At 39.6% G+C, this 26612-nt stretch overlaps 2 protein-coding genes across 8 annotated transcripts in view; both read left to right on the forward strand.

Annotated features, from left to right (window-relative positions):
* The window catches only part of LOC114481803 (ras GTPase-activating-like protein IQGAP1), a 33493-nt gene extending 32568 nt beyond the window's left edge, over nt 1-925 (forward strand). The window contains exon 37 of one of the 2 annotated variants that reach the window (XM_028476844.1): nt 670-925. In XM_028476844.1, the coding sequence (XP_028332645.1) occupies nt 670-783 (114 nt within the window). In that variant the 3' untranslated portion in view covers nt 784-925. The remainder of the gene's footprint in view (nt 1-669) is intronic. The other variant, XM_028476853.1, reaches the window with a different exon arrangement.
* Nucleotides 926-1682: 757 nt separating this feature from the next.
* The window catches only part of LOC114454872 (CREB-regulated transcription coactivator 3-like), a 26244-nt gene continuing 1314 nt past the window's right edge, over nt 1683-26612 (forward strand). The window contains exons 1-16 of one of the 6 annotated variants that reach the window (XR_003672640.1): nt 1684-2539; nt 5380-5490; nt 6524-6652; nt 6793-6854; nt 10421-10483; nt 12140-12240; nt 14488-14535; nt 14625-14710; nt 14830-14879; nt 16637-16857; nt 17204-17448; nt 18628-18879; nt 19191-19259; nt 19348-19510; nt 20387-20769; nt 23202-23856. Coding sequence is in view for 4 of the 6 variants with exons in the window: in XM_028435721.1 (XP_028291522.1) it covers nt 2366-2539; nt 5380-5490; nt 6524-6652; nt 6793-6854; nt 10421-10483; nt 12140-12240; nt 14488-14535; nt 14625-14710; nt 14830-14879; nt 16637-16857; nt 17204-17448; nt 18628-18879; nt 19191-19259; nt 19348-19510; nt 20387-20559 (1947 nt within the window). In the remaining 2 variants the exon portion in view is untranslated. Of the gene's footprint in view, nt 2540-5379; nt 5491-6523; nt 6653-6792; nt 6855-10420; nt 10484-12139; nt 12241-14487; nt 14536-14624; nt 14711-14829; nt 14880-16636; nt 16858-17203; nt 17449-18627; nt 18880-19190; nt 19260-19347; nt 19511-20386; nt 21559-23201; nt 23857-26612 lie in introns of those variants that run through there. The other 5 variants (XR_003672641.1, XM_028435738.1, XM_028435721.1 and 2 more) reach the window with 5 other exon arrangements.

Raw genomic sequence — 26612 nt, forward strand, 5'->3', positions numbered from 1 at the left:
TTAAGTCTGTGCTTTAAGCGCCCCAAAAGACATGATAATCTATTTTTTTTTTCTATTGTTGTTTATTATTAATAGTTTTATTGTTATTATTATTGCTGTTATTATTTTGTATTAGTTATTTGTATTGTCATGATTTTTTTCATTATAATTGTTCTAATTTTATTATCATTTTTATTGTTGTAATTTTTTTGTTATTCTTGTAATTATTGTTATTTTTATTATTATTATTATTATAATTGATGTTATTATTTTAGTATTGTTTTATTATTGTTATTATTTTTATTGTTATTTTGTTATTTTTATTATCAGAACAAAGCTTGTATCATATTGTGTGTTATATTGTCCTTTTGTATTTATTTTGTTATTTTGCATGTTTTGTTTTTGTGTTTCTGGAGTCATTTAGTTTGTTTACTTTGTGGGCTACACAAAATACTGTATGAGTAAGGACCACATGTGGCCCCCGGGTCACCAGTTGCCCATGTTAGATTATTATTAATATTTGATGCTTCAATAAGAAACATTTCTTAATGTGAATAAATATCAAAGCGAGGTGGAGCAGCAGATCTTTTCTCCCACAGTGTTTCAGCGTCTGAATATGACACATCATGTTGTGATAAAAAGGGGCGTGTCCTTCCTGCATCATGTGACCCTGTGATGTCACTGTTTCAGGACCTACTGCAACTGCAGTACGAGGGCGTGGCCGTGATGAAACTGTTTGACAGAGCCACCGTCAACGTAAACCTGCTCATTTTTCTGCTCAACAAGAAGTTTTACGGGAAATAAAAGGTCGGAGGTCATTAGAGGTCAAACTCAAACCCACTGCCCATGTTTATTCATCATCTTTGTTTTCCTGTAGCTGCAGCTCTCTGAAGATATTTGTATCTGTGCATGGGCTTTGATTCATTAAATATATGTTTTATGTAAAGGTCTGAGCTCCTGTCTTTATTTCACAAACATGTAGCTCCTCCCCCTCATGGATGCAGAGCCTGAGTGTCCTTGTTCTAATTTTACACAGAAATGGGCTTCACAAGTCTTAAAAAAAACACTTTAAGTAATGACAAAGATACGTTTTTAAACATTGAAGCACAGACATATAAAGAATAGATCTGGTCCTGTCAGTCAACAACTGAATGATGCATTAAAAACTTTAGAAATAAGTAATTAGAATATTTAGGATAGAATCATACGTGAAACTTAACACAATACTGACAGAGTTTACAGAAAATATAACACAAAGTATACAAAAAAGAGACCAGTGAATAAGAAGATGCTCGGTGTGAAAATAATTTCATCGCAGAAGCAGAAAAAAATGTTTCACAAGGGAAACAAAGTTTTAAAAAAGTAAAGATCAGTCATATTGTATGGAAGAGAACTGAATAAAACCAAATATTGGTTATTATTATGAATGGTCTGAGTTTAAAGTCAGAATTCTGTAAAAAAAAAAAAAATTAACTTTTTTTTCTCAGAACATTAATGAAGAGAAAAATATTGGACCCAATCCTGTTCTGTATTAATGATATATTAATCAACATTGCATGTCTGTTGATCCGATAATTCGTGCAACTTGACGTGAGTTTCCGTGTGTTGTGCATCTCTGTCGCCCTCCTGCGGTCAGCGGAGAAAGTGCAGCAGCTCTATGTCGTGTCCCTGGCGCAGTGCACCCGCACACGGGCACGAGCTGTCAGTGAGCGTGTCGAGACTTCAGCTGTGGATGATTCACAGGAAACACTGGTTAGTTGTAGTTACTGTAAAGATCTCCGGTGGATTAACGCAGGATTCTCGCAGCGCTGTGAGACAAAGTGCGCGTGGAGACACGTGCACGCGCACTGTTGCCGTGACCGTGGACCCGGGTTCATTTAAACAACGGATTCTGGATTTAAAACACGTGTTAATGTGTTTGTGGTGCTGCGGTGCGTCTTTTTACCTGTAGGGGGCGGTGATGAGTCAGCAAACGGCTTTAAACCCACTCAGCAGAACAAGTAGTTTCTGTGACGACGGACTCGCTACTTTTACTCTTATTTTCTTTTCTTTTATTGTTATTGTGATCGGTTTGTGGGTTTGTGAAGCAGTTGTGTGCTTTAGTGTCTCTGTGACACGATGACAGCCGTTAAATGCTCCGTCTGACGCTGTTGTTAGCATCGGCTGCTAACGACATGCTAACTCAAACAAGTGGTTTTCTCCGTTGGGAAGTTTAATGTCTCCATTATTGGTTTCCATTTGTACTGAAAGTGGTTTAAGTTTGTTAAAAAGCGCGGGTTGTTGACTGCGGGCCTGGTTCTGTGTTATTGGACTCAAAGTGGACAACTTTAAGCACCGAGCGGAGCGTTAGCTTAGCAGCCTTAGCTCGGCCCGGGTCGACCCACGGATGAGCGCTTCTCCTCCCGCTGACCCACCCACCGACCGCAGCATGTCCGGCTCTCCCGGCACCGGGGGCTCTAACCCCCGCAAGTTCAGCGAGAAGATCGCCCTGCACAACCAGAAACAGGCTGAGGAGACCCGGGCCTTCGAGCAGCTGATGACGGACCTCACTGTGTCCAGGGTGAGTGACCACAGCTTCATCACCATTTTTATACTTTATTATATCTGTCACATCATCTCATTAACCTGGGCCCTAATTGGTCAGAGCTCAGAGGTGGGCGTGCTACTGTTGTTATTGTTCCCCTCAGCCAATCAGCTTCAGCGCTTCGTGTGCGCGCGCGCTGAATGAACGGCGTGATTTGAAAACTAAGTGTCCCGAAACAGTTTATTTGCCTTAGTTTATTGTTATTTGGACCAGGAGGAAAAGGCAGAGCTGTAATGCCGAACCTTTAGTTTTATGGCTTGACTGGTGATCACGTTATCTTGTGACTGGTTCTGAGCACAAATTATCACAGTTATCACGTGTTAAATCTGTCAAATTCAAATAAAAAAAAGCTGTGGCTATAGCTAAACGTAAACATCCATTAAACGTATCCATAGACTGCCACTCTGCATACGCTGCACCCCTCATTGGCCAGTTTAGATCACGTGATAGTTGCACCACGTGACTTAAAGTTCTGTCAGATGTATTTTTAGCTACCCCGCTAACCCATTTGTTTTAGCCCTAACCCTAAAATATTTAATTTTGTAGGATATCTATTTTTAAAGGCATATTTGCCATGTTAAATTTGTTAAAAATGAGAAAATGTATATGTCAAAAGTGGGATTCGAACCCACGGTATTGGAAAGAAGAATCCTTCAGTACGCTTATGTGGAAAAGGTCCGGAAACGTACCCATAGCCCCCGGGACTATTTAGCGTATCTCTAGACACTTTCAATAAAAAGCTTTTGTTTCACTTCCTGTTTTTGTTTGGCTGTGACCTCTGACCTCCATCGTTACCTGGACCAGAACCACCTCCTTTGATTTGATCCATAGTCTGTGTGGTCACATCTGAACAAACCTTCAGGGAATCCAACCCTGGTTGGTTGAAGCAAGCTCAGAACGACGTAAACATAGTAAAAGGACAGAAGAAGAACAAAGATTTCACTGCGTCACATGACGTCAGATCTTTGATCAGAGCTGATAATGACAGGATCAACAATGCTGATATAGATCTATGTATAGACTGCAGTAATATAGATGTGTTTTAGTTAGCCGTTAGCTCCAGCTATGCTAACATGTTCATTTTAAAGCTCCCAGTGATAATGAATGAACCATAAAATTGATCTACACTCTGACAAACGTTGAGCATCAACACATCATTCATTCATAAGCAATGATTTTATGTGATTAAGGAAAGTACAGAATTACTTTTGTAAAACCCACATTTTTATTTTCATTATTTTTTAGAACAAAATCACGCAGAATGATGGAACTTCCTTGAATGGAAATATTATTTTGTAAAATAATTTTTCAACAACATCAGGTCGAAATTTATATCCTCACAAAGAAAGACAGATTTTTTTTTATTATTGCACAGTAAATCATACTAAACATGGTTAATACTAATGGCCAACTACTTATTAATTTAATACTTTACATGCTTCAAATGATTAACATAAGGCGAGATCCTTATGCTGACATCACACAACTACGTCATTAAAGCTACGTTAGCCACAAATGCTAAGATTCTTTTAAACTTCGCCTATTGCGTAATTGAGTGTCTTGAATTACTGTGAGGTTTAATAATCTCACTGTGAAAGAAAAAGATGCTTTAAATGAAGTGGTTCACTCAGCCAGCAGGACCATTGGCTGTACTTAATATACATAAAGCCAGACTCTTAAATGGAGCTTTACAAATAGTGAATGACACTCAGGCCACTCTGCCAGGGCTATCTTTAAAATGCTTCCTTCAGGGAAAAGGAATCACTCTATCAAATGTTCTACTGCTCGTCATTCCAAGAGTTGCTTCCCACAAGCTGTGATGACTCTAAACAAGGCACTTTCATTTTGTTTGGACTTTTTTTGTACAGAAACGGCCCTATGGTATTTTATGTGACTCTCAATTGTACAGTTTTTTACATTATAGTAATTTTAGTGGTATTGATTGTTGTTTTTCTTTTTTTTTTTTCATGAAATGTCATTTTAAATGTTAACAGTGCACTTTGAGCTCCTTGAACACTTTTTTCCAATGTGGTTTTCATACTACAAATGGCTAAAAAACTGAGCTGAACGTGCTAACCCTCAGCCAATCGTTTGGTATCAAAACTCCCATAGAGATGTGTGATATAATCCCTAAACATTATTAGTGAAAAATGTAATTACCTCCAACCAGAGAATCACAGCGTGTGATTGTCGAAGCTTATGCTGTGACGTGTCACCAGGTAAACTGATCACCAGTTCAGCTAATGCACCATCCGATAAACCTGTCACATTTGAATGCAGTCATATTAATCTGAACCATTTTCAGTCTCAGAATAACATGATCACTACTCAAACCTTCACACTTAGCATGAGATTTGAAATGGGATTATTTGCAGAAGTATGTCATTTTCTAAACATTCAGTTCCTGTTAAAAATTAACGTGTACATGTGTGATATTGTCCGTCAACATTAGGCGTTTCTGTGTCACTTTGGATCTGATTTTAAATAAAGAGAAAAAAACAAACATGTCAAAATGTAAATTCCGATTTTTGTGTTTGTTTTTTCCACGATCACAGGAAATCTCGAGCTCTACGACGTCTTTAGCAATTAGAGCAAATATCTGGACGTCCATTAATGACAACGGTTAACTCATTAACAGATTAAACACAATTAGTATGATTTTATCCTGATAGAGCCACACTGCCTCCTGCTGTTAGAGCACACCAGCAGTTTTATCGTTAAATATGTGAATATAATCATGGATTTATCTGCTGATTAATTCTGTTTTTAATTAATGTAGTTTCTGACTGTGTTATTCCCTCCTTTTTGTCTGACAGGTCCAGTTTCAGAAGGTCCAGCAGCTCCGTCTGACCCAGTCTAGAGCTCAGTACTACGGAGGATCTCTGCCTAACGTCAACCAGATTGGAAACACCAGCACTGAGTTTCAGGTGAGAACCTATGAGGAAGCTCTGCTGAACTTTTGAGCTCACAACTACACACACACACACACACACTTATCAAGCTTGTTTTTACTCCCTTTAAGTTGGAAGCCAAACTATTTCCAAACGTCAGCTTTGTACTGTGGAGGCCTTGTTATTTTGTTAGCCATGTTGTTTGGGATTTCAGTCAGTCCGCTTCTATAGAAATGGTGCTGTGCCGCACAGCAAAGTGGTTCTACGGCGCCATCTACCAGAGTGGCACAATTTTTAAGGTTTTTATGTAGGAATAGGTGCTGGGAAACATGCCCAGTAGTCCGGCTGCTCCGCTGAGAAGTGACAATGTCTCCAGCAGTAGAAAACACACGTCTACGATAACGTGGAAATACAAAAAGAAAAATATTGATTAAATATCAGGAAAAAAGAAAAAAATATTTATTTTTATTTATTTAAAAAAAAAAAAGCGGTTCAAAATCAGCACCCCAAAAATTGATATATTGTGAAATTGATTTTTATTTTTTATTTTTTTTACACCTCGAGTTGTGTTATTTTACATAAAAGAAGATATTTAAATGTTCACTGATTGGAGCGATTCAGCCTGAGTTCAACTTAATCCAGTGAGAAAGTTTGTTTAATGAATAATTTAAAGTCATGTTTTTTCATTGATTATTTTTGTGTTGTGTGTGTGTTTGTGTTAATAGCCCAGGGCGAGGCTGAAGCACAAACATTTTTGAACATTCTTAATTCTGTGTTTGAACGTCATCACTTTGATTCTCTGTGGGCGTTAGATCTGTTTATCCTCAAAAAACACAGTTCAACACATCCGAGAAAACATCTTAGTGTGGCTTTACAGGCAGCGCCACACAGTGTGTAACAAGTGTGACACACACAACACCAGCCTGAGACGGAGCTCAAGAACAGGAGAGCCAAAACACAGATTATTGTTCTCTTACATTATCACTCAATAATTTGTTATGAAATTCTATTTAAGCTTAGCATGTAGCCTAGTCTGATGCTAACCACTCCTCTTCCTCATCTTCCCCAGGGCGGGTTCCACTCAGGGTTGGACTCGGTCAGAGGGACTCGTCACCATGGTTTGGTAGAGAGAGTTCACCGGGAACGCAACCGTATCAACTCCCCTCACCACCGCCCCGTGGACAAGCACGGACGCCAGATATCCTTCAGCACTTTAATAACACATGAATATTAACACGTTCGCATAATAAGTGAAGAGTCAGTGATTGTGATCCCTCATCAGTTAAGCTGCTATGAACACACACACACAATCTTATGTTCCCTAACAGTGATATGTACATGGACAGTTCTCCATATGGAGCCGTGTATCTTTCTCCTCCTCCTGACAACAGCTGGAGACGGTGAGTTTTCTGAGTTCTCTCACATGTTGGACCTCATTTACAAACACCTCCACCATGTTCTGAAGCTTTCACATTAATTATTTCAATGGAAGGAGAACAGAGATTTAAAGCTCTGGTTCTCCTCAACGACTGCTGACACACACAAACACCACAATGACAACAAATGATGTAGATGCAGGATGTGGAAAACCCAACGTTCCTCTGTGAAAGTATTTGTTCTCAGCCTGACGATGGAGGGAAGAACTGAGAGAGGATGAGTCTCAGGAGAGAGAGAGAGCTCAGCTGCTTCATCATCTGTGTAACTTTATTTAACTGCTTTAAAGAACACACAAACAGCATCAGTCCTCAGTCAGAACGTCAATAAAAACAACAATAAAAGTGTCAAATGAACAAATAAACCAGAGGCTTTATTTGGTATGACAGTCAAATTAACAACACATTAATGAAACGACAAGGAAATACAAAAACTCTACAAATGGCTTAAAAACTACACAAAATACAAAAACATCATTGAAAAATAAATGACACAAAAAAAAAAAACCCATAAAAAACAGCGAAAATAAACGAGCAACAGAAAGACACTTACTACAAAATACATTATTTGCACCAGGAACTAACACACAATGTCTGAAAACAAACAAAAAAATACAAAATTACTTGGAAACTGAAAATAAAAACAAAAAATACTCCAAACATGCACAAAACAACAAAATTAACAACAGGACACACATTGATTGATCACCAAAGAACAAGAAATGAACCAAAAATAAACAAAAAGCAGATACTAATACACACACTGTGTGTATAGTGTGTCTGATGGTTTGACTGGTGTGAGTACTGGTTGTGTTGGTCTCACGCTCTTCTTGCTTTGGCCTGATGTTCCTGACGTTCCCGTCCAGTCTCTCCTGGGATCTAATTTTTCCGTCTCTTGCTCTTTAACAGATGTTGTTTCTCCCATCGTCCCTGAACGCTGCTTTATGTGGAACAAATTAACGTCTTTCACGTTTAAACAGTCGTACACACAGTCATAAAGAGACCTCTGCACTGTCCATCATTAGCTTTATTAGCGGCTGTTAGCATCCGTTTCTAATGATGTCCTAAAACTTCCACATTTTGTTTTGTGTCGTTTTGTAGTCATTCTGTGTATTTCTTTTCAATCACTTAGTCTATTCTTAATCATGTTGTGCATTTTTGGAATCATTTTGTGTAATTTTAAAAATTCATTTCATTTTTCTAGTAGTTTTGTGTATTTTTTTTAAATTGTGTAATTTTCTTGTCATTTTGTTTTTGTGTATTTTCGCTCATTTTGTGTCATTTAAAAAAATTGTTTCATTTTTATATTAGTTTGTGTATTTTTTTAATAATGTTGATTCATTTTTGGAATTGTTTTGTTTATTTTTTTGTTGTCATTTTGTGTATTTTTTGTGAATGTTTTTAAATATTTGTTTCATTTTTGTAGTAGTTTGTGTATGTGGAATATTTTTGCAATCATTTTGTGTAATTGTGTTGTCGTTTTGCGTATTCTTTTAATCACGCTTCGTGTTGTCATTTTGTGTATTTTTGGGTGTTCCTGTTGTCCATTTTCTCTACACTTATCAACAAAAGAACCATTCTTTCGAGAAGTGATTGTTTGTCCTGCTGAGTTTTCCATTCAGACACAAAGTAACCAATGGAGAGGACGTGTGATGGCAAACTGGAGCACAAATTGACTAATTTCGTTTGTGTGTCGTGGGTCTATGAAAGCAAACTGAGAGAACATGACGCGTGTGATTTTGCTTTGACATGTCATTGTTCACCATCAGTAGGAGGAGGAGGGTCTGAGACTCAGAGAGCAGTCATCACAGACCCAGATCTAGATTCTAGATCTGTTCCTTTTGTTGTTCACTGTGTATTCTCCGTTGTGTGCGATGCCCAGCCTGATAGTTGGTCTGTGTATCAGACGTGTGTTATGAAGCGTCTCTTTGTCCCATCCTGTGCTGTGACATTTGGGCGGAACCTCACGACAACTGATCTGCATTCCTCACCCGACGTCCCCTCTCTGTACAGAACACACACACGGGCGTGAGTGCAGGGTGTAACCTCACACCCTCTGGGCTCTGACTGTTGTTTGATGATGTCTCTGCTCTGACTCATTTCATTCAAACGACATCAAATTACACTTTATCTGTTCATATTATTTCATCACCATGTTCATTAGTTGTGTACTGTGTACTACACAATTGTGTGTGCGTGTACGTGTGTGTACGTACCGAGCGTGAACAAGATGAGCTCATTCTTCTCTCTGAGCCTGAATTCCAACATTCCTCACACACGTAAAGTCAGAAACCCTCTGAGTGCTCCGACAGGTCACTAACTAGTCCCAAAGCACGATTTCTCACTGAACCATTCTGCTTCAAAGGAAAAGATGAGAAAGTTTAATCTTCTTCAACAGACGCGATGTGACTGCTAAACAGCCTGTGATTGGTTAGTAGCAGAGGCGTGTCATTAGCTGTTAGCGGCACGTTATTGATCTTTGGGAATCACATCAGGACAGTTTGAGTGACTTAAATGAGGTATCAAATGAATATGAAACCCAATACATATACAAATGCAAAAACACACAAAATGACTCAGGAAATACACAAAGGAACAACATTATTAACACACACAAAGATTCCAAAAATACACAAAATGACAAAAATACGACAGAGAAATACACAAAAACAACAGAAAAAATACATAAAATGACTTGAAAAATACACAAAATGACTCAAAATACACAAGACAACAGGAAAATACATAAAAGCACTTGAAAAATACACAAAATAATTCCAAAAATACACATAAACAATAGAAAAGTACACAAAAGCAGAAAAACACAAAAAACAACAGAAATATACATAAAAACACACAAAAAACAATAGAAAAATACACAAAATGACTTCAAAAATACACAAAAAAACAATAGAAAAATACACAAAATGACTTCAAAAATACACAATAGCAGAAAAATACACAAAACAACAGATGAATACATAAAATGACTTGGAAAAATACACTAGACAACAGAAATTGACACAGAAATGAACAAAACAACAATAAAATCATGGGTCAGTGGTAGAGTGGGTCGTCCAGTGACTGAAGGGTTGGGGGCTCTAATCGAATGGGTATGAATTGTGCATGAATGTTGGTGGTGGTCAGAATGGCAGCCACGCTTCTGTCAGTATGTCCCTGTGGCTACATTGTAGCTTACCACCACCGGTATGACTGTGTGAGTGGTTGGTGTGAATGAATAATGGTTTCTTGATTTCTTGATTGATTGATTTCTGTAACATGCTTTGTGTCCTCGAAAAAAAGCGCCATTTTTATTATTATTATTAGTGCGCACACTGTTGTTTTTTGTGTTAAGGCTCTGATTGGTTGTTATTCTACTGCTGACATGGACGCTGAACAAGTGACCCTGTGATAATCACGTGATTGTGTGTGATTGTGTGTGCTGTAGAGCATGTTCCCCGGGTTTTCCTCCTTCTCAACGTGTCTTCTTCAGGTGTTTTCCTGGTTCTGAATCTTTCCTGTGTGTCTTTAAGGGAGCAGCGGCCGTGGACGGAGGAAAAGAGACCTGGCTTTAGATTAATATCACAACTCAACAGGTGACCTTTGACCTCCTGAGAGCCCCCACCCTATTCTCCTCTCTGTAGTTTCCTGCTGCTGGAACATTAACCTTTCATTTTCCTCCCTAACACAGCCAGGCCGCTCTGCTCTCAGAGGTTCCTCCTCTGCTTTGATCTCCTCCTCTTTCTCTGTAGCTCACAGGAGTTCATCCATCCATCCTCTCATCTTTTATTCATCACTGAACTCAGAAATAAACTCTGCTTTACTTTGAGCTGCAGCCCTATGATCTACACACTGTCTGTCTGTGCTTCACTAACGGAAACTCTTTCAAGCTCCCAAGAACTACAACCTTCACTTTATGTGTATGTGTTTGCGTGCGTGCGTGTGTGTGTAGAGTACTGATTATTTAGCACTAGCTGTTCGCACTAGCAGTTCCGAGCACTTTTAAAAACCGATGGCAGCAGTTCAGCAGCAGTATCAAAGCAAGGTCCACTTAGGGCTGGGCAAAAAAATTGATTTAATTGATTAATCAAATTTGTGGATAAAAAACGATTTTTATTTTGCAAATTTGAGTTAAAAATTATTATTATTTTTTTATTTTTTTTGTGTTCCGATGTGAGCCCGCCCCCTCTTTGTTTACATTTGTTTACCCTTTTAGTAGGTTATATGTGTGCCACAGGCATGTCAATATTTTTTCACACTATGCTGAGATGCTAAGGAAAGAGTTTAGTAGTTTTTTATTGTAATGTTATGTTATAGAATATGTAGTTTTATGATTTCCTAATCAGAAAATTGAAGCTACTGAGAAGTTGCTGTTGCACTTTTGCCTAAACCTGGTTAAAGCTTGAAATTGTTGAGTGTCAGAGCCTCAATTACTATTTATTTTGGGATTGTTCTATGCATTTTAACTCTTGAGGACAATCGCAGCAGTAAAGTTGCACTTTTGACTATATATCTGATGTCTGCAGTCATTTTTAAGTGCATTAAAAAATTGAATCAAAATCGAATTTTGCTTTAAAAAAGATGAGAGATTTTTTTTTTAGGCAAAATTGCCCAGCCCTAGTTCTTTGAAGGAATCAACGCTCCGATGGATAAAATAATATAAATCTCTGTCAGACTCACTGTCAGCCAAGGTGAGTTTATCTTTGAACGCATGCACGAGAACTGAACGAGAGCTCGATTTCCGAGAATGTGAAAAGGCTTAACATGAGTTAGCAGTTAGCATTAGTTAGAAGTAGCTCAGTGTGAAACTGCTGCTGAGTGATTCCAGTGATGTTCTAAAGCAGCAGGTGATCGTGTTAACTGGTGACTGAGTGTTAGCTAGTCATCAGTTAACTCAGACACTACTTTGATCAGAACAGCAGTGAAGCTGGACCTGCTGATGGAGTTTGAAATGGAGAAGGATGGTCCAACTTTCCCAGTCTGTTTATTCTGGTTTATACTGATTTATTCAGGTATTCCTCAGTAAATGTGAAGTTAATAAATGAATGTTGATGACGTACATGATGACAAATGTTGAGACTGATAAACTGCACCTCTGGGCTTGTTCTCTCCCTGTGTATTATTGTTATTATTATTATTATTGTTGTTGTAGTGGAGCTGTGTTCCCACCCTGAGCTGCTCACTGGTATCTCATCTCATCCTGTCTGACCAACATGTGTTTGTAAGACTCTGAGAGTGTTTTTCCTCCTCAGGACAAACTCAGACTCTGCTCTACACACCAGTGCCATGAACCAGAACCCTCAGGACCCGTTTGGACCCAACCAGCAGATCAGCAGAGGACCTCAGCGCAATGGTGAGAAGCACACACACACACACACACACACGCAGACTTTGATAACTCTGTTTCATTTCTGTTTCCTGGTCTTCCCCTCTTTAGTTACATTACTGTTTATTAAACTTCCTGAAATCATTCCAAACACCATCAATAGTTAATAGAATTAACTACTTAACTGAAAAACCAACGGCTACAATCTGGCATATTTATGTAGATTGTAACATTTACAATCTACGCTGCAAGTTACAGGGCTTGTTTTTACCCGCTTTTTAAAGTAACATTGTTTTAAGTGCGTATGCCGATGATGTTGTGGTTTTTATTAAAAACCAAGGGGATGCAGACATTTTAGCACGATAGAAAAGTTTAATAAAGCATCAGCAGCGAGGGTGAACTGGAAGAAAAGCGAAGCCCTTGCGACTGGTGAGTGGAGTGACGGTCTCCCAGTTCTTCCCCAAGGTTTAGTTTGGAAAACGGAGGGTTTTAAATACTTAGGGGTGTTCCTCGGTAAGGAACATATAGTGAAGAAGAACTGGGAGGGTGTCACTGAGAAAATCGAAGGGAAGCTTTCCAAGTGGAAATGGCTGCTCCCTCACATGTCTTTTAAAGGTAGAGTATTGGTTTTAAACAATCTCGTAGCATCCCAACTGTGGCACCGTTTAACTGTTTTAGACCCCCCATCAGGATTTCTTGCCCAATTACAGAAAAAAATGGTAGATTTTTTTTGGGATGGGCTACACTGGGTGCCACAAGGGGTACTATTTTTAACCAGAGAGGAGGGGGGACAGGGCCTCATCCACCTAGCCAGCCGGACAGCTACTTTTAGACTACAGTTTTTACAGAAATATTTTACAGGTCCTTCTGATCTTGTGTGGAGAGATGGGGCCAGCTGCATTCTCAGACGTGCAGTTTTCCTGGGGTTGGATGCTGCTCTGTTTTTAATTGATTCTAAACTTTTAAAATTTGGTGGGCTACCTCTGTTTTATCACGGTGTTTTTAAGTCTTGGGCCCTTTTTTACTGTAAAAGGTGCCCAAAGTCTAACTCTCTGTACTGGTTGTTGAGAGAACCGTTAATTCACAGAGCCATGCTGGACATCAGCAGCAATGTCACCCCCGGCCTGACGATGGCGCTGCTAAAAACAAAGACTCTGTGCCTGCAGCAGCTGGTGGATGCAGTGGGGCCGGCGCTGGAGGACACCAGGGCCCTGAGCTCTCGTCTGGGCCTGCACTCTGTCCGGGTGACAGAGAGACTCCTAGAGCTGTGGCGCCAGAGGCTCCCTGGGAAGGAGAAGAGCCTTCTAATGGACTATGGACAGGGAAAAGTCAAACCGGACCCTGCAGATCCCTTCCCTCGAAATCTTCCTGAGCCCAGCTCTGGGGGAGCTCACCGGCCCCCTTTTGACTACAGCACAGTCTGAAAAGCTGACTCTGCACAAAGCAGATAAAAAGACGTGGTAAATGAGCTGCGTCAAGGCTATACACAAGGCCGGACTGAGCAACCGCCCCCCCACTGTGTGGTCAGAAAGATTGGGGACAGATGGAGCGAGCCCACAGTGGAGGATTTTATATAAACCTCCCCTAAAAAAGCGGACAGCTGACCTCCAGTGGAGGATTTTACATGGTGCTATTGCCTCCAATGCTTTTATTTCTGTTCTTAATCCTGCTGTTCTTAATACCTGTCCTTTTTGTTCCCTTCGAGAGACTTTTTACCATGTTTTTACAGAGTGTAAGAGACTCACGAGTTTCTTCTCTCTTTTAACATTGGTTTTTAGTCTCTTTGATGTGGTTTTTACTGAGAGGGTTTTTATCATGGGAACTAAGTACAAAAAAGAACAAAAAGAAAAGTGGCAGCTCCTCAATTACCTCTCAGGTGAAGCTAAAATGGCCATTTATATAAGCAGAAAGAACAGGGTAGAGAACAGAGAAGGACAAGAGGCTGAGGCAGTATGGCTGCTCAATATAAGGGCGAGACTCTGGCTAGATTTTATAAACATGTTGGAGACTTGGACGCTTTTAAACAGCGATGGTGTTTTAACAATAATGTTTGTTCAGTTGTTGATGATGAGTTGGTTTTTACGCATGTTTTTATGGCTTAAACTGTCATTTTTTAAAACAAAACCAAAAAAAAACATACTGGGTTTTTAATGCATTAGCACTTTTATTGGATTGAATTGTGAAAACTAAACCTGTGAAAATAAAGTGTTTTTGTAAAATCAAAAAAAATCTCTCTCTCTCTCTCTCTCTCTCTCTCTCTCTCTCTCTCTGGAGGTTGGCGTGCAGTGGGTGTGAATGATGAGGTGGAAGGATCTGCAGACAGTGAGTTACATTCATTAATAATAATAATATTAATAATAACTGATGCTAATAATAATAATGTGACTAATGTCTTCTCTTCTCCTCTTCAGTTTTTTCCTTTTCTGGACTTCCCAGTAAAGAGAATCTGATGGGAGTGGGTAAACCTCTTCCTAAGCAGCTGTGGGAGGCAAAGAAGGTGAATTGCATCTGATATGTCCAATATTATTCCATTTATTTATGATGAATTTTTTATGATCTATTTGATTGTATTTGTTTAATTTGTTATTGACGTTGTTGTTGTTGTCGTCGTCTCAGGTTCAGTCTCTGGCATCGAGGCCCAAATCCTGTGAAGTTCCAGGAATAAAGTGAGTCCATTGTTTTATTTCAGGGTTCACGTTCCAAACTGAACACCTGGATGGTTGTGTAAAAACACACACGTTACTTTATATCGACCTCCAAAATCCTGGTGTGTGCGTAACTTCAGACAGGATTCCCATGTCCCTCATGTTGGTCCTCCTCTCAGTCAGATGTCTTCATGGTTCACCCCCACCCCCCTTGGGTTTTATTACCAATCCATTAGCTGCAGTGCAGCAGCTGTAAAGCCTCCGTCACACACACACACACACACACTCTGATAAATCACATCTTTGATGTTATCTCATAAAACTTAGACAGGCTTTCACACAGGATTGTTATGAAAAGGACCCTATGCTTTTATTTTGAAGGAGACACACACACACAGAAGCTCTACACTAGCAAACTGGAAGTTTTAGTATCTGTTAGTGATCTTAAAATTATATTTATAATCGTAATTTTTTTATATTATTTTTTTACCAATAGAATATACATCATTTGCATCTTGACCCCTCCCCCCAAGGACTATATATGGAAATTAGCTTTTACAATAGAATCTGGTACAAGAAAAATCTCTGTTTTTATAATTTAATGTATTTGTATGCTGTCCTAATGAATGGAAATTAGTCTAGCAATAGCATTAGCATTAACCTAGCATTATCTTAGAATTAGAATTAACTTAGCTTTTGCCTAAAATTAGCATTATAATTTTCATTAGCTGAGCATTAACCTAGCATTAATGTAAGTGAAACATTGGCATAGCATTAGCCTAACATTAGCATTAATCTAGCATTAGCTACACGTCAACCCAGCATTACCATTAGCCTAGTATTAGCATTAGCCTAGAAAAAGCTTAGCATTATCCTAGCATAAGCCTAACATTAGCATTAACATTAGATTAGCATAAACCTAACATTAGCACTAGCCTAGCCAATGAACCCTATGTGAAATAATGCAGAACATGTGATGAAAATTGTTGAAATAGGTTGAAGGATCTGAAACAATCTAAAGTTGAAAAAGGTTTAAATGGCTGAAACATGAACTCATTCACTGCCAGCCATTTTCAGAGCAGCAAACCCCTCATTGCCACGTGTTTTATGACATTTTCACTGATTTTTCAAGACCCAGTTTTGTTTTTTGCATGTTTCGTTCTTCCGTGTGTGAAGTTTCACACAAGTTTGACAAAAAAGCTGAGAAAAACGGCTTTTTCTGAAAAAACTATGAAGCAATTTTTTTTTTGCTTTAGGGACAACTCAACATTGGTTTCCTTCTATAAAACTACAAACAACACTGAGACCAGGCTTTTGATAGCAACATTATCATTATTTTTCTATCTGGGTCAGAGTTCAATGGTTTGCTTACTGTATTTTGGCGTTCCACCAAGTATCTCACAATCGCGACATTCTCAATAGTCCACTTAGTTCCACACATGCTCTGGTCGAGTGTGAGCTGCTGGGAACTTCAGCATCAACTCTCGTAGCTTCATTTTCTGTTTCGTAAGCTCTTTTCCTCATCCTCTGAGCTCTGCCCATCCCGGGTGATCTCTCATCCAAAGGTGCTCTGCTGCCACCTACATGTCACCAGTTGGTCACTACATCATGGTACAAGTTAATTATTCCCGGGAGACCTTCGTCACACTGTCTCCTAGCAACCCCAGCTTACTAAAGCAAATAACGTGTATAGATGTGAATGGCACTCAATGAGTTAATAAAGTTGTATAAAGGTTGAAAAAGCTGGATTAATGAGAGGTGTGTGTTGGTGTGTGCAGTATCTTCCCGTCTCCGGAGCAGAATCCCAGTCTATCCCAGTATCAGGGCATCCTGAGCACTGGGGGCTCTCTGCCCGACCTCAGTAACCTACAGTTCCCCTCCCCCCTGTCCACCCCCCTGGATCCGGATGACGGCGGCGCCTACAACAACCTGAGCGGGGGCAGCAGCACAGGAAACCTGCCCGCAGCCATGATGCACCTCGGCATCTGGAACTCCCAGGGTGAGACCAGGCTTCAATCAGTCTCTATCAGTGTGTGCTTTTATTATGAAAGTGTGCTTCCTGTCACTTTGACCTCAGTTTGGTTGGCTACAATCACTCCTTTATTCCTCTGGTTTTTCACACAAAGCAGACCAGTGTGTGACAGGAAGTGGAAAATGAAGTGTTTCTAAGAATGTCTGTGAGTTAAATGTTACATCATGAACTGTCGCCTTTGAAACATTGAAACTGAAACATGCTGCAAAGAGCAGCAGAGAAGAAGAACCACTTCCTGTACAGAACGTGAGAAGTGTGTGTGAGGCTGTGATTCCTCCTGTGATCTGAACCCGTTCCCTCTCCGTCTCCACAGGTCTGTCCTCGTCTCTCAGTAACCCGTCCATCCAAACGTCCCTCGCCAACTGTCAGCTGCACTCGTCCCTCAGCAGTCCATCCATCCACTCATCCCTCAGCGGTCCATCCGTCCACTCGTCCCTGCGTCTGTCCGGCAGCTCTCCGAGGAGACGGCCGACGCCCATCAGCCCCCTCACCCTGTCCCCCGGGGTGAGCAAGCAGCTGTCCCCCACCATGTCTCCAACGCTGTCCCCCATCACACAGGTACGTTTTGTTTTGATAGTTTATTTTTGAGCAGTTTTACAACATTCACATTAATCAGTTACAGAGGCTGAAGCTGGAAAGCTTATATACGCCTATCCCGTAATCACTGTAATAATCATTTACATTTCCCGGTGATACAGCACAATATGGTCTGTATCCAAGATAAGAAATCAGAAAAGCATATTACGTTTCCAGAGTTTAAAAGGTTCAAAACAGCACCAAGGACAACAAAATGTACATATGGATTACTACTACTAATCCTCTTTGTGTTTGATATTACATAGACATCAGACAAAATTTCATCCACAGTTTCCCATTGTCTATGTCAGCATGTCCTCTACACCAGGGGTTCTCAACCTTGGAGTCAGGACTCCATTTGAGGTCGCGAGACATTGGTAGGGGGTCACCAGATGCCTTCAACTAAAAATATTTTTTGAACAATTTGAGCCCATTTTTGCTTATTTTAACACTTTTTGTGCAACTACACCAAACTTGCCGTATTTTAACCTATTTCCATTACTTTTTTTTTGCCATATTTTTGCTCCTTTTAATGCATTATTGCTACATTACTCCCATTTCTGCCATGTCTCCATCAAATTTCAATGCCTTTTCTGCAAATGTTTTCCACTTTCAAGACATTTTCAGCACTTATAAACCCTTTCTACCACTTTTTCATCTAATGTGACATATGTTGACCCATTATTGTCACTTTTAACCTCTTTTTAACCTCTAAAATGAATGCCCACAAAGCACAGCAACACCTTCTCCTCTGGTTCTCCTGTTTATACCTGGAACTTGTGAAATGAGTGCAAAAAAAAAAATAAAGCGATTAGCTGTGTTTTTTTTGTGTTAATTTTCTGTCATTAATAAATCACAATTAATGTGATGAAGTAGCCACCCTAATATGTATGTATTTATTTATTTTAAAGTGTATGAAGTTGGCCTCTGATTGGAGGGTCTGTCACTTGGTACCAGCGACCACTGCTGGTTTCTAGCGGTACTGCACTAGTTACACGTTTCTAAAAGTTACAGAACGTATTCGCCAAATGTGTTCCAAAAGTCACATGTACAGAGACACCCAATAGGGTATCCCAATTTGATGACACACATACAGATGTTAATACACACACAGAATGGATTACACACACACAACTGTGTTTACAAATACTCTTTCTTCAGGGCGTGGCTTTAGACACCAGTCACCTACCCAGGGAGCCGCCCCCCCCTTACCCAATGTATCAGCAACACCAGCACGCAGTGGACCAGGGACGCCAACGCCACCACACACAACACACACAGCAGCAACAACACACACAGCAGCAACAACACACACAGCATCAACAACACACACATCATACACAACAGCAACAACAACATCATCAACCAGTTTCTCCTCTTCACAACATTTCTCTGGACTTCAACACCAACCAGGTGAGGGTGTGTTTGTGTGTGTTTTGTGTATTTGTGTGTGTGTTTGATGTGTTCATGTGTGTTTGATGTGTTTATGTGTGTGTTTAATGCATTAATGTGTGTTTACGAGTGTTTCATTTGTTTGTGTGTTTTTGGTGTTTACGTGTGTGTTTGTGTATTTATGTGACTTGATGTGTTTGATGTCTTCACGTGTATGTTTGATGTGTTTGTGTATTTTTGTGTTTGTGTGTTTAAGTGTATGTGTGTGTTAGATGTGTTTGTTTGTATGTATGTTTGTCAAATGTGTGTGTGTGTGTGTGTTCCCATCCCAGCACAACAACATGGCTCTGTTCAGTGATTCGTTCATGGAGTTCCGTCAGAACAAGAACCTTCCTTATCAGGTGAGTGAGGACCACAGAAGCCACGCCCCCCCCACCCCCTTGCTCCTTTTCTGACTCCGCCCCTTTCTCTCTCTCTGTCTCTAATCAGATGGATCAATTTGGCCTTCTGGAACATTCCATGAGTGGGTCGGTGGGTGGGTCCTGTTTGGACCCATCCTCGTCCTCTCTCTTTGGGGTCCAGCAGCCTCCCAACAGAACTAACATGCTCTACTCACACTGTGGAGGGAACCTGCCCAACATCATCCTCACCGGTAGGCCCCGCCCACCTCCACCACCACATAACCATCATCATCAATTAGGCCTGGGCCGATATATTGTCCCACAAATTATTGCCAATAAACAATATTGTTAAAAAAAAATTAGACCAAATTAACCACTAAAATAATATATCATAAAAATACAAGTACGCCCTTTCAAATGCAATCAACTTGTATTTCTCATTAGTATATTCTACCAATATAATTGGAAAGTTAAGAACTTTTAAATATCTTAAACAAATAAAACAAACAATTTAAATAAGATGGACTCTCTCTATTAGCAAAAAATTGCACTTTAATAAATATCATAAACAATAACAATAAAATAGACCCTGTCTCCGTTATGAAAAAAAACCCACCTCAAATACAAAACCAAAGCAATAAATAAAATGGTTTATCAAGTGTCTAAACTGTGATAAACACACAGCTTGAAGTGCTGAGACGGACTCACAATCACAATAGCCACTTAAATATCCATGTGTTTTACTGTAATGTACAGTTTTTTGGCTGAAAACAATAACAATGTGATAGCAAAAAGAAAATCACTTCAGTGATCACTGATCTCCCTCGCAAGACTGAGGCATGAAGTCAGCATCTGCAGACACGCCCACTCATGAATATGCATAAGTAGGCTCCAAATCGGCCCATTTTTAGAACTGCTCAGAAAATCACTTTTCAGAGGCTAAAACTCTGGAAAACAGGCGAGTTTGGGAAAATAAACCTCAAATACTATGTTTTTAGAGTTTTTGCAACAAATAGAGATATAATAGCATGACATGGGACCTTTAATGGTGTGAGTGGGCGTTGTTGTTGAATCCTTCCACTTCTCTGATGATGTTGATGAACTGTGCGTGTGACCTTTGACCTCAGATGACTCTCTGTCTACGGTGCCTGAGTGCCTCGACACAGACGGAGGCTTCTCATTGGACGATGGACTGCGCATCGAGCCGCTCAGCCTGGATGGACTGAGCATGCTCAGTGACCCTGACATGGTGCTGCCTGACCCCTCGGTGGAGGAGACTTTCAGGAGCGACAGACTCTGAACACCCGCGCGCACACAAACATTACATGTGGACAGATGGGTACAGATGTGCACATTTATGGAAAGCAGCAGCAGTGTTTGTCACAAACTGTTGGAAAAAGAGAAAAACTGCTCTGTCATTCTCCTCCCCGTCACCACGGCAACGCACCATGGCAACTGCACCTCCTCCAATCAGCTGCAGCGCAGACTTTCCTGTTTCCTCTTTTTACAGGTAAAGACAAACGTCCACATTGAACATGAAGATGGTTTTCTACGTTCCCCCTACAGATTTCTATAACATAGATCTATAAAAACAGAAAAAAAGAAGCATATATATAGATGTATATTAGTGTGATTTTTTTTTTCCACAGGAGAGAAAAGGGCAACCTGTTTACAGAGAGGGGACGAAGCCTTTGTTTTCACACTTTTTCTACTCGGGCTTTGTTTTTTACCACAAACGTGTGTATGTATGTATGTCTGTGTGTGTGTTACAGCAGTGCAGTTTGAAAGCATCACAATCAGCAGGAACAAACATTTAAAGTTACTTCATCTTTGCACTGAGAGCTTTTCCTCCTCCTTATATTAGCCATAAAAGGATTAAATGTTCCTGTAGTGACTTTTAACTGTAAACTCTATCAAAGATCTTCTATAACACAAGAGCTTTACTCGCCTATTTTATTTAAACGTCCTTGTAGAGCAGCAGGTGGAGGAGGAACCTGCCGTTTATCATCCAAGCAGTAGACCGGTAAATCTATGTCAAGACAAAACAAGATATAAAGGAAAATAAGCCAGTAAACCTCTCACGTTATTGATCAGGGGTTCTCCACCTTGGCGTCGCGAAACACTGAGAGGGGGTCACCAGATGCCTCCAAGAAACTTAAGAATATTTTCTAAGCAATTTGAGCCCATTTTTGCTTATTTTTACCCTTTTTCTGCAACTACACCAAACTTGCCATATTTTAACCTATTTTCATCACTTTTTTGCTTCATTTTTGCTCATTTTAATAGATTTTTGCTACATTACTCCTATTTCTGACACTTTTCCATCAAATGTCAATGCCTTTTCTGCACATTTTTTCCACTTTCAAGACATTTTCAGCACTTATAAACCCTCTCCACCACTTTTTCACCTAATGTTACAATATGTTGACCCATTATTGTCACTTTTAACCTCTTTTCTTTATGCTTATTTTTTTGCCAATTTTATCACATTATGCTCATGATTTGCCAGTTTAAGCAAAATGTTGCTACTTTTTAAATTACCTTACCCCTACCGTCTTCCCCCCGTTTCTGCCACTTTTATGCCAATATTGACACTTTTATCACCTTTTTCTGTCTGATTTTACCCACTCTAACTTACAATTTTCAACCAATTTCTGTGGTTTTTAAAATCTCATTTCTCCACCTTTTCCACTATTTTTGGTCACTTTGAACCCATTTTATATCTAATTAAAACAAGGATTTACATCTTTACGATGACTATAGCATACCATGGCCCAAATAATAGTAAACTTCCTGGATAACAGTAGATATTATTCAGATGAATAAATAAATGTGCTTATCACAGATTCATAGAACAATAGACCATCATTTTGCTGACTTGATGGATGGACCCCAAACATTTCTCCCCTTTATTCCCCCTTATAGATGGTCCTGTCTCAACGTGACTGTTCTCGAATGTTCATGTCTGTGTTCAACCACCTTCAGCTACAGTGGGGGTCCCCGCTCTCTGGAACCTTTATTTTTGGGGTCGTGGTCTGAAAAGGTTGAGAACCACTTCTATAGATGATCTTTGATAGAGTTAAAAGTTTAAAACAGGAATGTTTTAATGAAAGTGATTAACTCTGCAGGGCAGTACCCTGTGTGAGGGCGCACCCTGCTGTTTGTCTGGAGAGCAGAACTATGCAGAAAGAGAAACCTGAAGGTTTAAAAGTTTATATATATATATATATATTATATTGATTATTGAGTCTGTACTGACCCTGTTACTAATTGATTAGATCCAAAGGTAAAATAACACTACGCAGGTATTCATGCACTGACACGTGAACTAATGCTGAGCAGCAACTACACACTTTACCTTTAGATTAACACAGATTAAATCTAACAAAGTGTTTAACTGTTTTTGTCATTTTTGCAAACATTTTATAAAACAAGGATTCTTTGGAAAGAAATATTTAAGATATTTTTAAAATCAATGCTTTTTATTTTTTTTAAAACTGCCAAACACAGCTCTTATGTAAATTTTTGTTTTGATTTCTTAAAGAGTATATCAAAAGTAATAAAATAAAGTTGTAAAGATAATCTTTTAAAATGGAAGGATGTTTTTTGTTTTTCTTAAATGTTTTTTTAAAAAGTTTCCCTGGGGAATAATATTCGTTTCTTTTGACTTTTAGAAAGTAAAGTGTGAAATTATTTATTCTGTCAGTAAAAGCCACAGTTGAATAGTTTTATTTTGAAGGAGATGTGATGAACTTCCTGTTTTGTTTTCAGCTCTTTGAAGGTTTGTGTGTGTGTAAAGGTAACGTTTGTTTGTTTCTATGTGAATATTTTCTAACGCCTCCTGCTGCCTTTCATCTTCATCCTCCTCTTCTTCATGTCTTATTTTTATAGTCGTGTATGCAACATGTACAGCTGCTATTTAAATAAAGTTTGGTCCTGTAGACTGCTGCTCTCTGTGGTCACCTCGGGGTCAAAGGTCAGAGAGGAGAACGGCTGCAGTAGATCCATCTGAGCTGGAGAGGGCGCCACATTCACAAAAACCACAGAACAGCCCCTGACCCACGTGTTGAGAACTATGTGTGTGCGTGCGTACAGGTAACTGGAGCTGCAGGAACTTCTCCACATGTCAGGACAAGCACAGGAACTATCAGTGTGGTCTTCATCTACACACACAAAAAAAAATCAGCAGGAGAACCTGCAAACTTCACTGAGTCACCTGTGTGTGTGTGTGTTCTAAGTGTGAGTGAAGACATTAAAAATACTAGTTAATCATCCAGCGTACAATGTATGAAGTCGTATCAGTGCCACAAAGTGCTCTAACTGTTCTTAAGGTTGTTTAAAAGTGCAGGGGGCGGAGCTACAGCAGGAATGTAGAGCTCAGGTGGGGAGAGAGAGACAGTGAGAGAGTGAGACCAGAGGAGGAAACATCTGACCATTGGATCGCTGCTTCAACCTGCTGTGGATTTACTCATCCTGACTTGATCTGATGATGGAAGGGTCAGAGGTTTGTTCCTCTGCTCCAAGGATTCCACGAACATCATGATTCATCCTGGAGGAGAACAACACTCTCATCCACCATGTCCTCTGAGCTCAGCAGGTAGGAGATAACTTAATCCTGACTTAAATTAACTAAAACATCCACCATGTCCTCTGAGCTCAGCAGGTAGGAGATAACTTAATACTGATTTAAATTAACTAAAACATCCACCATGTCCTCTAAACTCAACAGGTAGGAGATAACTTAATCCTGACTTAATATACCCACCGTGTCCTCTGAGCTCAGCAGGTAGGAGATAACTTAATCCTGACTGAAGTTAACTAAAACATTCTCCATGTCCTCTAAACTCAGCAGGTTGGAGATAACTTCATCCTGACTTAATATACCCACCATGTCCTCTGAGCTCAGAAAGTTGGAGATTACTTAATCCTGATTTAAATTAACTAAAACATCCACTATGTCCTCTAAACTCAGCAGGTAGGAGATAACTTAATCCTGACTGAAGTTAACTAAAACATTCTCCATGTCCTCTGAGCTCAGCATGTAGGAGATAACTTAATCCCGATTTAATATACCCACCATGTCCTCTGAGCTCAGCAAGTTGTAGATGACTTAATCCTGACTTAAATTAACTAAAACATCCACCATGTCCTCTAAACTCAGCAGGTAGGAGATAACTTAATCCTGATGCAACATATCATACATATTTTTGTCTACTAAATTTTTGAGAGAGACATGACTCATGACTAATTAAAATAATACTAAAAATATATGTAAATATGTTTATATTTTGGTCACATGGGACTAAATCACTGTGACTTCAGGTCACATCAGGTGATTCTAGATAGAAACTTCTCCTGCTAATGTTCCTCAGCTCTGTTTACCAAACATTCCCATCTATAAATAGTCTAGATCAGTGTGGTGCGTTAAATCCTGCACAGCAACCACAGCTGGAGGCTCCGCCCCCAATGCCACCTCACTCTGATTCATACACACAACCTTTACCCTTTGACCTTTGGCTCAGTCGCCGCCCGCTGCTGCAGTACCTGCTAAGCTAACCACACATGAAGGGTCGCTACACTAATAGAGCATAAATAATAGATCTGTTCTTGTTATTTCTTGTCACAGATCTATAAAGAGTAGATACTGTATGTTCCAAATGTGTATCTTTACAATTGAGGGACGTTATAAACTAGTAAATGTCTTCCTGCTCTTGACATCTTTGTGTGTATTAATGTGTGTATTTCCTGTTGAACGCACTCCTCGTTAGTCCCAGTGTGTGATAGTGTGAGTCTCAGTGTGTGTGTGTGTGTGTGTGTGTGTGTGTGTCTGTGTGAGTCGTTGTGATCTGAAATCTTTGTTGTCTCTAACAACGAAAGTTTGTCTCTATATTTAACTTTCTCTAGCAGCTGTTCGGAGCACGTTAGTCTTTCCAGGATTACTAACACTCTACGTTGTTCTGTTCCATCTAATCATCATCTCATGTTCACAGCTCAGCTGTTTTCACCTTCATGTCCAAACACATCCTCACTCAGAGGAGTTTGTGTTCAGCTGAAAACACGGAGAAGCAACAAATCACACACAAGACTTATTCAGACTTATTTAAACTTCTTCAGACTTTGTTAAAAAGTCTTTAAAATGTCTTCAAACTTCTTTACAACTTTAAACTTCTTTAGAAATTCTTCAAACTATCTCAAAGTTCTTTTAAAACTTCTTCAAATTTCTTTGAACTTCTTCAAACTCCTTCAAATGTCTTTAAGACTTCTTCAAGGATCTTTAAAACTTTAAACTTCTTTAGAAATTCTTCAAACTATTTTAAAACTTCTTCAAACTATCTGAAAGTTCTTTTAAAACTTCTTCAAATTTTTTTTAAACTTCTTCAAACATCTTTAAAACTTTTTCAAAGTTCTTTAAAAATTCTTCAAACGGTCAATCTTCTTCCAACTTCTTTAAACTTCTTCAAAGTTCTTTAAAAAATCTTTAAAACTTGTTGAAGGATGGTTGGATGCTGTTGGATGCTCAGGTCTGTGAGCAGTCAGTCCATCATACGGTGGAAGCTAAACACTTCCTCCTTCTTCCTGAGTCTTTGTGAATGAAACTCTTTAATCTCCTCACATGCACTGATGTCACTCCTGCTGGAAGGAATCCACAACCTTTCTCCTCTTCGGGTCATAAAATCTAAACATGGACTTTTTCCAGTTTCTCTTTGTCACGCTCTGAGGCTCGGAGATGGAAAAGCTCCTTTAATCCAGGTTTACTCTGAACCAGGTTGAGCTGAAGGTGGTAGGGAGTCTGTGTGAAGTTGTTCCCAAACCAGGAATCAAACCATGGGGCTTAACGGCCTGATGTTGGTTCTGTGACAATGACTCAAAGAGAGATTATTATTATTATTATTTAATATTTTGTTTGAGAAACAGTATGAAGGGGATATTTTCAGACAATGGACTCTCCTGGAGTTTTCCAGGAGAGTGAACATGTTCAGACTTTAAACGTAGAGATAACGTCTCTGTGTGTGTAGCTGTTCCCTGGTTGTGTGCACGCTGTGGTCGAGCGTGGGATCCAATCCCTGTTTGTCTGGCGCTGACCTGGAACGTTTCCAGAGGTCAAAGATCAGCCCCATGATGCACAGCTGGAGGAAAAACTCCTACACACCCAAACACATCTGATAAGGTGTGTGTGTGGCTTTAATGAAGTCCTCATTTTGGGTTGAAAGCAAGACCTTTGAACCTTCATCAGTGGAACACTTGGACACACACTCTGCCCTCACATCAACACACTTTGATCAGAGGTAACAACAACACACTGACGCACACTGAAGCTGAAACAAACCTAGTGTGCCATGCTCCACAGTTTTT

The sequence above is a fragment of the Gouania willdenowi genome, chromosome 3 (assembly GCF_900634775.1).
Source record: "Gouania willdenowi chromosome 3, fGouWil2.1, whole genome shotgun sequence".
Classification (NCBI taxonomy): domain Eukaryota; kingdom Metazoa; phylum Chordata; class Actinopteri; order Blenniiformes; family Gobiesocidae; genus Gouania; species Gouania willdenowi.